Source organism: Chlorocebus sabaeus, chromosome 25, assembly GCF_047675955.1.
Source record: "Chlorocebus sabaeus isolate Y175 chromosome 25, mChlSab1.0.hap1, whole genome shotgun sequence".
Classification (NCBI taxonomy): Eukaryota; Metazoa; Chordata; class Mammalia; order Primates; family Cercopithecidae; genus Chlorocebus; species Chlorocebus sabaeus.
This window is the reverse complement of record NC_132928.1, coordinates 6820883-6836061: the sequence shown is the minus strand read 5'-3', so window position 1 is coordinate 6836061 and position 15179 is coordinate 6820883. Positions and strand designations below refer to the sequence as shown.

General features: G+C 38.9%; 1 protein-coding gene and 1 pseudogene across 4 annotated transcripts in view; one reads left to right on the top strand and one right to left on the bottom strand.

The window, feature by feature from the left end:
* MIA3 (MIA SH3 domain ER export factor 3) overlaps positions 1-15179 on the top strand; it is a 52662-nt gene that overhangs the window by 15623 nt on the left and 21860 nt on the right. For 2 of the 4 annotated variants that reach the window (XM_007988373.3, XM_007988372.3), the window contains exons 5-6: positions 159-596; positions 1382-1527. In XM_007988373.3, the coding sequence (XP_007986564.3) occupies positions 159-596; positions 1382-1527 (584 nt within the window). Of the gene's footprint in view, positions 1-158; positions 597-1381; positions 1528-14012; positions 14285-15179 lie in introns of those variants that run through there. The other 2 variants (XM_037985539.2, XM_037985540.2) reach the window with 2 other exon arrangements.
* LOC119619587 (prefoldin subunit 5 pseudogene) lies at positions 10983-13880 on the bottom strand (annotated as a pseudogene).

Genomic DNA, 15179 nt, shown 5'->3' with positions numbered 1-15179 from the left:
AAGTGAAACTCTTATTTCTCTGCCCAGTTATGCTCCATGGGATGCCCATGCATGGAGGGCAATGTTGAGGTGCCCTGGAGCTGGTATGGTCAGTGGGATTACCCTAACAGGTAATGTCATCAAGTTGTGCTAACCCAGTGTGTTCTTCTCACCTATAGAGATGCAACCACTGCATGAAGATAATTTCTCACAAGAGAACACAGCAGAATTTAATGTGCAGGTTTCTGAAGAGCCCACCCATTTGGGCCAGCATGTGATTGGGGACACTCATGCCTCGGAAGTTTCAACGAAGCCAAATGCTGAGAAAGACTTGGACCAGCATGTGATCCGGGACACTCATGCCTCGGAATTGTCACCAAAGCCAAATACTGAGAAAGACTTGGACTGGCGTGTGATTGGGGACGCTCATGCCTCGGAAGTTTCAACGAAGCCAAATGCTGAGAAAGATTTGGACCAGCATGTGATCCGGGACACTCATGCCTCGGAAGTGTCACCGAAGCCAAATGCTGAGAAAGACTTGGACTGGCGTGTGATCGGGGACACTCATGCCTCGGAAGTGTCACCAAAGCCAAATACTGAGAAAGACTTGGATCCAGGTAAAGCTTGCTAATTTTTTTCTACAAAGTGGAGACATCATAAAGAAGGCCTTCTAGGAGATTCGTTGTCAAAGGTAGGAGCTAGAGACTTGTTAAACTCAAATGAAAAAAGGATCCCAGAGCTAATTGAGAGAAAAGCAGGCGTCAAGACAGATGGAGATCAAAAATAGGAGAGACACCAGAGGCTGTAACTAACCTACAAACCAGTGTTTGGCTGCCACTATCTTGTGTAAATTATTTCAATCTAAAATATTATTCTTAAAAGGCCTTATGCTCTAAAACAGTAGTTTTCAACCAGACCAGCAGCATCAGAAACTCTGGGGGTGGGACCAGCAGTCTGTGTTTAACAAGCCTTCCAGGAAAGACTGACCTGATGCAAATTACGGTTGGAGAACCACTGCTCTAAAACTCACAAATTCAGTTTTTCCTCTGCTTTACCCCTCTCTTTCCAAATAAAATACAGTGCAATGCAGTTCTTTTTTTGATTTGCTATCTGGACTTGGTAAATAAAACTTCTTAAAATACAGTGAAGGGGTCCAAGTATGTTTATAGCATAAGCTCATAGGAGACAGTACAGAACACTGTAGTGTGTAATAGTCCAGGATAGACTGACTGACACGAAGAGTATTTCACCACAGTGCACAGTAAACATCCAGTGAGAGATGAGAATGTTTACTTTCCAGGCACAGTACCTAATATTTAGTGGATATTCAATCAGTATTTTTTTAAAATAGAAACCATTCTTATTCTGAAGCACAAAATATCTATTTTCCTCCCAATTCCAGGGCCAATTACAGGAGAAGACACTCCTGTGGATGCTATTGATGCAAACAAGCAACTAGAGACAGCTGCCGAAGAGCCAGCAAGTGTCACAGCTTTGGAAAATGCAATCCTTCTAATGTATTCATTCATATTTTATTTAACTAAGTTGGTAAGTTTGACACATAGTTTTTTTTTTAAACTAAAATGTTGATTATTACAGTTTTTAAGTTGATTTTGAGCATGAGGTGAAGAACTTAAATTGTCTTTATGAACATGACTCTTGATCCTTTGAGGAGAGATCTTGAAATGAGCCACAGGTGTGTGGCTTTAATGCGCTCTTAGTTCAGCACATGCGGAGGCTTTGCTGTATGCTGGAGCTGGGCACAGGCACACCTGTCAAACACGGTTCTTCCTTTCAGGAACCTTTCAATTTAGCCAGGAGAGAAAGACATTCACTTGAAATGTAATATGATAATGAGCAGGAAGAGAAGTATTTACCTGATGGTAGAACAATCGATGGCATAAATTGGTTCATTGTGGAGGGAGAGTGGTAGGAAAGGCCAGAAGTTTGCTGAGACATGCTTTAAGCAGAGTTGAAAGATAGATGGGAGCTTGACTTGGAGTTGTCAAATAGAAGGGCTAGGGGAGGGAGATGGGCGGGGGTGGGGCGGGCAGCATGCAGTCAGGCAGAAAACATTCAGAGAAATGGAGGCATGAAGAAAAGGTTATTTGGGGAAGTCAGGGAAGCATGGGTAGTTGGTGTTTTCTTTTGTTGTTGTTTTTTTAAAAAATTAAGACAGGGTCTTGCTCTGTAGCCCAGGCAAGAGTGCATTGGCGCAATCTCAGTTCACTGCAGCCTCTGCCTCCTGGGCTCAGTGATCCTCCTGCCTCAGCCCCATGAGTAGCTGGGATCACAAGTGCGCACAACCATGCCTGGCTATTTTTTGTAGAGGTGGGGTTTTGCCATGTTGCCCAGGCTGGTCTCGAATTCCTGAGCCCATGGGAGCCCACCTTGGCCTCCCAAAGTGCTGGGATTACAGGCATGAGCCACTATTCCCCGCCAGTTGGTGGTGTTAAAGCGTGGAATTAAGATTAGCTGGGCAGGTTGGGGCACACCTGTGATCCCAACTACTTGGGAGGCTGAGGCAGGAGAATCACTTGAGCCCCGGAGGCAGAGGTTGCAGTTAGCTGAGATCGTGCCACTGCCCTCCAGCCTAGGCAACGGAGCAAGACCCTGTCTCAGAAAAAATAAAAATAAAAAAGTATGGAGTTAAGAGGGGGAAAATCTGTTGGAGGGACGCAGGGAAAGTCAGAAAGGAAATAAGGAAATTGTGTGCCATGGTGAATGGTCAGACCATTGTTGGCAGAGATCCTTGGAAGATTTTAAGCAGGAAAGGGATTGTCAGGTCTGCTTCTTAGCAAGAGTCACTTACGGCAGAATATTTATTCAGAATATTTATTCTAAAGGGAGCCATGCTCCAAATGAGACATTTAATGTCTAGAAGCTTATCTAGGCTTTTTAGGACTTAGCTCCCCCTTGTGGTACTTGGTAGAATTTGACATTTTTTTCTTGTTAAATTAGAGGAACAAGCAAGCTCTCGAAGTTGGAGCTCAGGTTGCCCTTAGGGCTACAGAGAAAGTATGCTCCTCACCAAAGCCATTTCCTTTAGGTCCTGTTATTTCAAGACTCGAATAGGAAAGAGCATTTTTGTTGTTTTTCTGTTAAAATCTATGGGTTTCAAGCCAAGATGATTTTATTTCAAATCCCAAAGCTATCGATTAGAAGTTTAGGGAAAATTACTAAACTTTGAACCTCAACTTTCTCATCTGAAAAATTTAGATAATACCTACTCCAATTGTTGGTAAGAATTAAATGACATGGTAATGTAAAATATCTGGTGTAGCATCTGGCATTGTGTAAGATCTCATCCCTCACCTAATTCTCATTTGGATGGTCAAAGGGCATAGAAAGACATTGAATACCTGGGGTTTTCAGGGGAAAGACCACCAGGATGGAAAACAAGTAGGAAATCCAAACCGTTTTTCAGTATTATTCATTTTTGTGCTGGTGATAGTCACCTGGGTAAAGGTGTGTATTTTAATTTGTACAGTTGGAATAATTTGTACAGTTGGACTGTCAGGGATTAAGACAGTCTCAGAATTCAGAATTTGGTTTTCAGAATGAAATTATCACTTGAAAAATTTAACAGCCCCAGTTGTAGAAGGAATTCTTTATTAATCATATTTCTAGATACACACAGAGCCCTCTTCTAGGCCTGGGTTGGGGCATATAGGAGTGGTGTAGGATACAATCTGTGATTAGGGGATAACAGGGAATGACAGACATGAATGGCAAGATATAAAGGCACAGTGTTATAAGATGCCGACTTGAGAGGGATTGTCAAAAGAGCATTTTGATGGCTAAATATGTACCAGAAATTGTGCTAGGAATAAAAGATTCCAAGAGGTATAAAGTGTAATTCTGACTTTTGAAAGGCTTAAAAAAACTTCTCAGTAGTCATAGCAATTCCCTGTACTCTAATCCTGCCTTTTTAGGACCTGTGCATCACCAGTTCCTAGTGTGAGCCGCCTACCTTGCAAGACTATACATTCCTTTGTTGCCTAGTTCATTCTTATACTGACTCCAAATTTTCCTCCATGATTTCCTCTATAGAATCTAATTCCCTTTTTACATAGTAATCGTTTAAATATTTGAAGTTATATTTTAATTTATTTTAGCATTTTATCCTGGAAAATTTCAAATATACAAAAGCAGAGAATCCATGGGACCATCGCCCAATAATTCCCAAAAGTGACTGTCCCATTTTATACTTCCATCAGCAATTAATGAAACTTCCATTTGACCACACCTCCCCTAACACTTGGTATTATGAGTCTTAAATTTTAGCTATCGTAGTGGGTATGTCTTTGCGGTTTTAATTGTCATTCCTGATGATTAACGATACTGAGCACTTTTTCACTGCTTATTGGCCATACTTTTTGTGTGTCAGTTCACTCTGACTAGCTGGAATTCAAATGTCTCGCAGCCCTGTGACAACTCTGGGAATTGTTTAGCTTACAGTTGTTCTTTTTTCCTTTAGTTATTCTTTGCCCATCCTTAAGGAGTCTTACCCTACACAGATACTGTTTAGAATTCGGGCTGAGGCTGAAGGGGAGACCTCCTTGCATATTTCTGGAACTCTTTTTGTTCATAGTGTCCATCTTTTTTTTTTCTTTGAGACAGAGCCTTGCTCTGTTGCCCAGGCTAGAGTGCAGTGGTGCCTTCTCGGTTCATTGCATCCTCCACCTCCTGGGTTCAAGTGATTGTCCTGCCTCAGCCTCCCGAGTAGCTGGGATTACAGGTGCCCATCACTGCGCCTGGCTAATTTTTGTATTTTTCAGTAGAGATGGGGTTTCACTATTTTGGCCAGGCTGGTCTCGAACCCTTTGGACATCACTTGATAATGCCAAGAATAATGAGTTGTCTAACTCATTATTTTGAAAATTGTTTAAATAAAGAAAAAGAATCAAATATTTACCCTGCCTTAACTATACAAGCCAAATCTCAGTGTAAAGAATACTTGATCATAATTTTCTCTTTGTAGAAATACCCCAGCCTTTAAATGAAGGAACAATATAAGAGAATTTAAAAAAAAGAGGGACACCCAGATGTTAAATGCCTCCTGATAGAAGTACACAACATCTCCTATTAGGTATTCTTGACAAACAAAATTGAATTTGAATTTGACTACTGATCCAACTACCAATTCCCAGGAAATATAAAGAACCAGAGAAACATGTTAAAATATACCAGGGGGATGTAGTCAGCAAAATCTAGACCATCATATACCTTAGGAACCAAACAAAACTGTTTCTTCAATGAATGCACTGCAGTAACAACAACAACAACAGAAAGAACTCCATAGACAGCGTAACTGGGATGAGACTCACCCTCCCACTGAAAGCAATAAACAAACTAGACAAAATATATTTTAAAAACTGTTTTTCATATAAAGAACAACAGGCAGCACAAAATTGTGACCCCTGAGAGAAAGGAAACAAATAGGTGAGCTCTACAACCTCCCAGCTTTCTACCTGGCAGTACTTTCTTGACCTCAGTGCAGGGATGGGGAACACAAGCGGAGTACACCCATCTTGCAGAGGAGGCAAAGATCAAAGTTCAGGGAGACGGAGACATCTGAAATATGCAGGAAAAGGTACCAGAAAGATGGATACTATGGGCTGGGCGTGGTGGCTCATGCCTGATATCCCAGCACTTTGGGAGGTTAGGAGTTCGTAAGCATGTGTGTAACAGAACTACTCAAAGTCACAGAAATCATCTAAGTGATCAGAAGGAATGGTTTTTGACACAGGGCTAGAAATAGTGCCTGGAAAACCTAATAATAGTAGGGAGATCCAGAGTTCTTAGAAGGATCTTGCCTCTGACTAAATGATACTAATGTCTTGCCTGACAAATTTTAAGACTCAAAACCAAACTGTTTCCAAGTAATTGAATTGCATCTTAGAGCAAAGCTCAAGGATATGTGTTCGTAAGCATGACATACAATCAAAGATTATCAGGCATGCAAAGAAGCAAGAAAATATGACCCAGGATGAGGAGAAAAATCAAACCATCAAAGCCAACTAAGAACTGCCAGAGATATTAGATTTAGGCAAGGGTATTAAAACAGTGACTATTCCTGTATTTTGGATGTTAAAAAAGTAAGGAGAGACATGAAAGAGTTGTTTTTTAAAAAGACCCAAATCAAATTTCTGGAAATGAAAAACTACACAGTGCCTGAGACGATAAATGCACCAGAAGGGATTCGTGCCAGAGTAGCCACTGTAGACGAAAAGATTAGTGAACTCGAAGATACAGCAATAGAAGCTATCCTCGATGAAACACAAAGGGGGAAAAAGACCCTGAGAAATGTGAACACAACATCAGTGACCTGTGGGACACTGTCAAGCAGCCTAATAGATGTATAACTGGAATTTCTGTATAAGAGGGGAGAAAAGGCATTTGGAAAAATATTTGAAGAAATAATGACTGAAATTTTTCCAAAATTTATGAAAACTGTAAAGCCACAGACCCAAGAAGCTAAGTGAAACCCATAGCACAAGAAGCATGAAGAAAACTGCTCCAAGGTCTGTCATAATCAGATTGCTCAAAACAGAGCAGAAAGACATTTTACACAGAGAGAGAGGAACTATGTCACGGATGACATCAGACTTCTTGTCAATAATAAGGCATGAGAGCATACAATGGAGTAATAGCTTTAATATACTTGAAGAGCAATACTGTTGACCTGCAACATCAAACCCGGCAAAGTATCTTTCAAAACCAAAGGTGATGAAATGAAGACCTTTTCTGACAACAACATATAAGAGCTGAAAGAATTCACCAACACACTTGCACCATAAGAAAGGTTAAAGGAAGTCCTTTAGACTGATGGAAAATGACAATATGGCACTACACAAAGGAGTGAAGAATGCCAGATGATAACCTTGTGGATAAATATATAAAACCATTTTCTTATTATTTAAATATCTTTAAAAGTTAATTGACTTTAAAGACAAATATCAGTATAATATGGGGTTTAGAAAATATGTAAAAGTTAAATGTATGATGATATAGTGTAAAGGTCAGAAGAGGGAGAAATGGTAGTAACTATCATAAAGTTATTATTATATAAATGAAATAGTGTAGTGTCATTTGAAGATAGACTGTGATAAGTTGAGAATGTATACTATAAACCCTATAAAGCAACCACTAATATAACAGAGTTATAGCTAATAGGCCAATAAATGAGATAAATCGGAATAATTGAAAAGACTGATATAGGAGGCAGAATAAGAGAAAGAAGATGGGAACAAAGAACAGGTGGGACAAATTGAAAAAAAAGAGGATGCTAAACTTTTAACTATATCAGTAATCACAGTAGGTGGAACTTGCCTAAATACCCCAATTAAAAGGAAAAGTTTGTCAGATTGGGTAAAGAAGCAAGACCCAACTAGATGTCTATAAACTTTATATAAAAAGATAGAAAAAAAGTTAAAACTAGAAAGATTGAGAAAAGATATCCCATGCTAACACTAGTCAAATGGAAGCTGGAGTGGCTATATTAAACCAAAGAAGATTCCAGAGCAAAGTCATGACTAGGGATAAAGAAAATCCATTTCTTATGATAAAATGGTCCATTAATTAAGAGGATATAAAAATCCTAAATGAATGTGCTCCTAATAATGTATCTTCAAAGCACATGAAGCAAAAATGGATAGAATGACAACGAAAAATAGATAAATTTACAATTATAATTGGAGATTTCAGTACCCCTTTTCAATAACTGATGGAATAGGAAGTCGATAATAAGGATCTAGAAGTTATGAACGTCATCATTAACCAACTTGACCTTATTGATGTTTATAGAACATTCCACCCAAGAAGAGCAGAATACATATACTTTTTAGTGCACATGAAGCATTTACCAAAATGAACTATATTATCAGCCATAAAACAAGTCTAATGAATATAAAATGATTCAGGTAGTACAAAGTGTGTTCTCTTCACAATATAATTGAGTTAGAAATCAATAATGGAAATATCTGGAAAATCCCCAAATATTTGGAAACTAGGTGACACACTTTTTTCTTATCATCTTATGAGTTTAAAAGGAAAAGGAGAAATTAGTATTTTGAGATGAGTGAAAATGAAAACAGGCCAGGCGCAGTGGCATCCTAGCACTTTGGAAGGCTGAGGCAGGAGGATCACTTGTGCCCAGAACTTCGAGACCAGCTTGAACAACATGGTGAAATCCTGTTTCTACAAAACATGCACACACACATACACACAAAAGCTGGGCATGGTGGCACATGTCTGTAGTCCCAGCTACTCAGGAGGCTGAAGTGGGAGGGTTGCTTGAGCCCAGGATATCGAGGCTGCAGTGAGCAGGGATTGCACCACTGCACTCCAGCCTAAGTGACAGAATGAGACCTTGTCTCAAGAAAAGAAAAAAGAATAAAGAAAATAAAATGAAAACAAATATATCAAGTGTGTACGATGTCGCCAAAGCACTAGTGGGAAATGTATAGCACTACCTATATTAGAAAAAAGAAAGGTCTCAAATAAGTGACTTCATTTTCCACTGTAAGAGACTAGAGAAAGAAGAGCAAACTAATCCTCAAGTAAGCAGAAGAAAAGAAATAATGAAGATAAGAGCATAATTTAATGAAATAGAAAACAAAAGGAAAAGAGAGAAAATCAATGTAACCAAAACCTGGTTCTTTGAGATTAATAAAATTGATTAACCTATAGCCAAAGTGAACAGGGAAAGAAGACAGGGAATACAGATTACCAATAGCAGCAATCAGAAAGACATCACCACAGATTCTTCAAATGTTAGAATTATAATAAGGGAATATTATGAGCAACTTACGTCAACTAATTTGACAATTTAGATGAAGAAATTCTGTCTAAGACACAGACTGCAAAAGCTCATTCGGGAAGAAACAGATAACCTTATGACTATTAAATAAATTGGATTTATAGCTAAAAACCTTTCCAGAAAGAAAACCCCACACCCAGATGGCTTCACTGCTGAATTCTGTTAAAACTTACAAGGAAGAAATAATACAAGTTCTACACAAACTCATCTATTAAACTGAAGAGCAGAAAATACCTCTCAGCTCATTGTATGAAGCTAATGTTACCAGGATATCAAAACAAGGCAAAGACAAAGACAAGTAAGAAAGAAAACCACAGACTAGTATCTCTAATCAACAGTGGTACAAAAACTCTAAACAAAAATTTTAGCAAATCAAATCCAACAATATATAAAAAAGAAAATACTCTATGACCAAATAGGATTTATACCGAGAATACAAAGTTTCTTTAACATTTGAAAATCAGTGTAATTAACCATAATGACAAACTTTAAAAAGACAATCCATATGTTCAGTTCAGTAAACACAGAAAACCACTTTGAAAAAAATCTAAAATTGATTACTGTATAATTTAAAAAACAATAAATTTATCAACAAACTAGGAATGGAAGGGAACTTAAATCACTTTTATGAAAGATTTAAAATGAACATCATACTTAATAGTGAATGATGGAATGTCTTCCCCCCAAGATCCAGAAGTGAAACAAGAATGTCTACTCTCATTACATCTGTTCAGTGTTGTAAGGCAATAGCCAGTGCACTAAGGCAAGAAAAAGAAATAAAATGCGTCCAGATTGGGAAAGAAGTAAAATTGTCTTTTTTTGCAGACAACATGCATAAAATCTGGTGGGATGTAGAAAAAACCTGCTAGATAAGTACTAAGTTTAGTAAGGTTGCTAGATAAAGATTTACATCTAAAAGCAATTGTATTTATATGTACTAGCAATGAACAATTGGAAATTGAAGTTAAATTCCATGTACAATAGTATCAAAAATATGGAGTACTTACAGATAAATGTGGCAAAAAGTGTGTAAGACATATGCATTGAAAACTATAAAATATTGCTGATAGAAATTAAAGAAGACCTAAATACATGGAGAGATAGACCTCGTTTATGAGTCAGAAGACTATATTGTTAAGCTCCCCAATTTGATCACTTGCATTAACATAACCCCAATTAAAATCTCAGAAGGATGTTTTTTAAATGACAAGCTGATTCTACAATTCATATGGAAAATGCAGAGGACCTCAAATAGCCCAAGCATCATGTAATTTCAAGACTTATTATAAAGCTCTAGTAATTAAGACAGCAGATGAATAGACCATTGGAACAAAATAGAAAATCCAGAAATAGATTTATACATATATGACAATGGACTTCTGACAAAGGTGGAAAGACAATTAAATGGAAAAAGGAAAGTCTTTTCAACAAATGGTACCCAAATTATTAGATATTTATATACAAAAAATTGATCCATACCTCACATCATGTACATAAATTAACTCAAAGTGGATCACAGACTTAAATGTAAACCCTAAAACTATAAAACTTCTAGGAAAAATTAAGAGAAAAATTTTGTTGAACTTGGATTAGGCAAAGATTTCTTACAGTTGACATCAAAAGTATGATTCATAAAGGAGAAATTTGATAATTTGGATTTAATCAAAATAAAAACATCTCTTTAAAAAACACTGTTATACAAACTACAGACTGGGAAAGAGTCACTGCAAAGCATCTATCTGATAAAATATTTGTATTCAGAATACATAAAGAACTTCAACATTCATCTAAAAAAAATGTAATGCAGTAAAATTGCACTTTACCAAGGAAGATATACCAATTGCAAGTAAGCACATTAAAAAATGTTCAGCATAATTATCAGGGAAATGCCAATTTAAAACAGAATGAGTTACCACTACACACTTATTATAATGGCTAAAATTTAAAAAACTGATTATATCATGTGTTAGAGAAATGTGGAGGAAATGGAAGTATCATACACTGCTGGTGGGGATGTGAAGTGGTACAGCTATCTTGGAAAACAGTTTGTCAGTTTCTTAAGAAGGTATACCTACACTGGGCATGTGATCCAGCCATTCTTCTCCTAAACATTTACCTGAGACACATTTACCCAAGTGAAAATAAATTATACATGCATAGAAAGACTTGTAGATCAATGTTTTTGACAGTTTATTTTTTCTGCCCAGCTGGCACATTTATTGGCATTAAACATAAGACCTTTCCCCTCCCTGGCACCAGGAAGCCACGCCCAAGGGGTATCCCTCTGCCCCATTTCTGCAACAAACTCTCAGGTCTTAGCAGTAGCCTGAGGTGCCCCCAGGGCTCTGGGCTGCTGAATCGTCTGGCTCATCATTTCGATGACAGCCGGTTTCATGGCGTGCTCCTGGAGAGCTGGTGGATTTTCTCCATCTGCTTGGTTAGGAAGTCTGTCTTCCTCTTGAAGAAGTCCTTGGCATCCTCAGCTATCTTTTCTACATAGTACCCAGTTCCTACATCGATGAGCACATGTTCCACATCATGCAGCTACTCAGGGACATACATCGAACTCATCAGTGGGATGAATAATTCTCTTCCCTTGTTGCTCTTACTCAGCATGTTCAGACAGTCCTTGGCTTCTGCATACTTGGTCTGTACCACTTTGAGCTGGGCAAAGGACGTGGACAAGAACTCCACTTCCTGGTCCAGCTGGTTCTTGAGCATTTCTAGCTGTGGCAGATTCATCTCCATGATAGTCTTGGAAGTTTTATTTATAAAAGCCTAAAACTGGAAAAAATCAAATATCCATCCATAGATGACAGATAAACAGATTATGGCACACCCATACAATGAAATGCTACTCAGCAATAAAAACAAATGAACCATTATGGATATATGCAGCAATGTAGGTGAATTTCATATTATGCTGAGAAAAGCCAGAGAAAATATAACCGTGCATTATTACATACATATAAAACTTTAGGAAATGCAAACTAATCTATTATGACAGAAATTCTGTTTCAGGGGCAGGGAGGGGTGAAAAGGGGCAGGAGATTACCAAGGGAATAAGGAGACTTTGGGAGGTTCACTATGTTGGTTGTGATGATGGTTTCACAGGCATATTCATATGCAAAACTGATCAAACTGTGTACTTTAAAAACATATAACGTATTGAATGTCATATTTCCCTCAAAGCTATAAAGAAAAAAATCCTGACTTTCTTAGATAAAAGTAGTAGTCTACTTTTCTCTACCTTTAAAAAAATGTATTCTGACAGTGTGCCCTAGCAGTATATAAAATTACTTTCTTTTATAGCTTCACAGTATACTTTGTTGTATTCAATATGTCTTTCATTCATGGCCATTTTGGTTGTTTCTAGTCTTTTGTTATAAGTAATGCTGGAATAATACAGTTTTGTGCATATATTTTTCAGCATTTGTTGTTATATCCCCAGTATCTTTGAGATAGATTTTTAGAAGTGGGATTGTTGAGTCAGTAGATAAATATACAAGTTATTTCTGGAGATGTTGCCAAATCATAGGGGTTGTATGATTTTATATAGAGATCAGCATAGAATGAGAGTGCCTGCTTCCTCCACATTCTCTCACCTATAGAGTGTGTTGTCAAATGTTTGGATCTTGCCAAGATAAGTGAGAAATCATATTTCATTGTAGGTTCAATTTGTATTTCTTGTATTATGAGTGAGGCAGAGCATGTTTCCATATGTTTTTAAATTATTTGCATTTCTTTTCCTGGGATCTGTTCATTACCTCAGCCCATTTTTCTATAGGTTTGCTGGTGGCTATCTTCTTATTTGTAAAGCACTTTATATTTTAGGAATATTAATCCTTCATAATTTGTTACAAATATTTTTTCTTAGGTTACCATTGCCAAACTTGGATTATTTTGCAATTTTTGTGGATGGGGTTGGGCGTTTTTTTTTGTTTTTCAGTAATCAAATTTACAAATCATTTTCTTTGTTGCTTTAGGATTTTGATACATAATTAGGAAGGTCTTGCCCACTCACATAATACACAGAGACAGTCACTCAATTTTTTCAACCATTTGTTTTCATTTTTTACATTCAGGTTTCTGATTAACTTGGAATTTATGAACAATGAGAGAAAAAGATCCAGTTTTATTTTCCATATTATCTAGATATGTAATACCACTTATTAAAAAGTCTGTTAACCGGCGGACTTGCTGTATCCCAAATTTCCAGTGCAGTGGGGTCTATTTCTGGATTTTTTTATTCTGCCCCGTGGTGGGTCTGCATTCTTGGGCCAGTACCATACTGTTACTACAGATCTTGCCCTCCTCTTGTACCACACCCTTCATATATCTTCTTTCTTAGGGTTTTCCTGCTTGTTCTTGCTTGATTGTTCCTCTGAGTTGACTTTATATTCAACTCGAAGATAAACCTTTAAAGGTCTAAAAATGGTATTTTTATCTACAGATACCATTTTTCCCCCCACAGATTAAATGTCCCCGGTTTCTTCAACTTCTGGAACGTGATTTCCATACTATTCATTATCCTTGTCCTTTTCCACAAGTCATGTAACCCCAACCTTAAGATGTGGTCGGCCACTTGTAGTCCCAGCTTCTCAGATGGCTTGAGTCCCGGAGTTTGAGTCCAGCCTGGGCAACATAGGGAGACTCCCTCCCCTTTCCCGCAGCCACCATCTAAAAAAAAAAAGTGGGACCCATAACTGAACCCCTGTGCATGGGGGTGACACGATGACATGACTCCTGGGTAAGGCTTTTTAATAAGAGTGTCGGCAAGAATGTGAGACAGCGAGTGCAATGGAGGTCAGCAGGCGGAACGCTAAGCAGAGGACTGAGTAGGCAGGGAAGAAAGGCCGTGCACGGCAGCGGCGCCCCATCTGAGCGGTGGTCCTTCCACGCTGTGACAGGAAGGGTCAGCTCCGGGCCAGCACGAGAGGCCTGCCTTTCTCCTTTTCCCCAGCTGCTGCCCACAATCCTCCTCTACGTAGATCCCTGCCTCCTTACTCCGGGGCTCTGTAAGTCGCAGGTTCCTGGCGGAAGCGCCAGTCACTTCCGCCTCCCTTTACTTGAAGTCTTCCGCTCCCCATTCGCTCTTCTCCCCCGCCACCTCGACAGTTGGTTCCGTCTGCTCTGGTCCCGCCCTCGCGGGCCAACTCTTTTGGTGCCTTGACATGCGCCAGGGGCCGTGGCTGATGACGTGCTTTATAGGCGGCATAAAGCGAAAGTGCCGGCAGCGGTGGAAGGCGAAGTTCAATCCCAGAGTCCGCCCCCTGAACTGGGGCCTTTCCGCAGGAGGAAGCTCTGAAAAACAGGGGACCCAGTGCCATTCCCCTGGGAATTGTCGCTTGCATTCAGCTGTTCTACACAATGGACTCAGTACCTGCCACTGTGCCTTCTATCACCGCTACCCCGGGGGACCCGGAACTTCTGGGACCCCTGTCGGTGCTCTACGCAGCCTTCATAGCCAAGCTGCTGGAGGTGACAGTCCCCATTCCCAGGGAGGGACTCAAGCTGTCACAGGCGGGTGGAAGAGTTCTGAGCAGAGTGGGTGCATTGATTGTGCAGAGGAGAAATGGAGTGTGTCAGATCCGAGGAAAGCAAGACGTTTCTATGCTGTTTAGGGAGGCAGATGGGAGTGTGTTTGAGAAAATTTCGTCCCCTTTTTTTTATTTTATTTTATTTTTTATTTTTTTTTTTTTTGCGTACTTACGAAGTTACAGCACTTTATGTTCTGGTGTGAAGTCACGATCAAAACACAGAGGGCTTACAGGTCTTTTCCGCATAACCCCCGGCTCTGTTGGGGGATGGGACCAGTATGATAGTGTACTTGTAGAGGGCTGTGAAAACAGCATAGATCAGACAGGTGTTTAATGCACTGTTTTCAAGGAAACATTTAGTATTAAGGCACTAAATTCAAAGCGGTTTATCTAGATCAGTTATCAGGGGCTATCCAAACTTAGCATTTGTTCTTTGTTTATGTAAGAGTCGATTTAAGATTTTAAATCTTAGAAGAATAACACATTATTTGTGGTATTCATTATCATCATATTGGTTTTATTTGCAGCCATAGAAAGTCGGTTACTTATATATATAAGGTTTTATATCTTATGTGGTTTTTTCAGCAATAAAAAACCTGTTCGAGAGAAAAGTGTGATGCAGAGAGATTCCAGCCATGTTTTAGATAACATATTGTATCAGGGCCTATTGTAAACTAGAAATATATGCCCAACCTAAAGACATTCAGACTCATAGTACTTCAGAACACAACAAGCCAAACAATAAGTGTGAGACTCCCAGTATCCTATTTTTCTTGAAGCAGTGAGAGCTACTGAAGATTTTTGAGGGGATAGGTATCTGATAGAGTTGGTTTAGA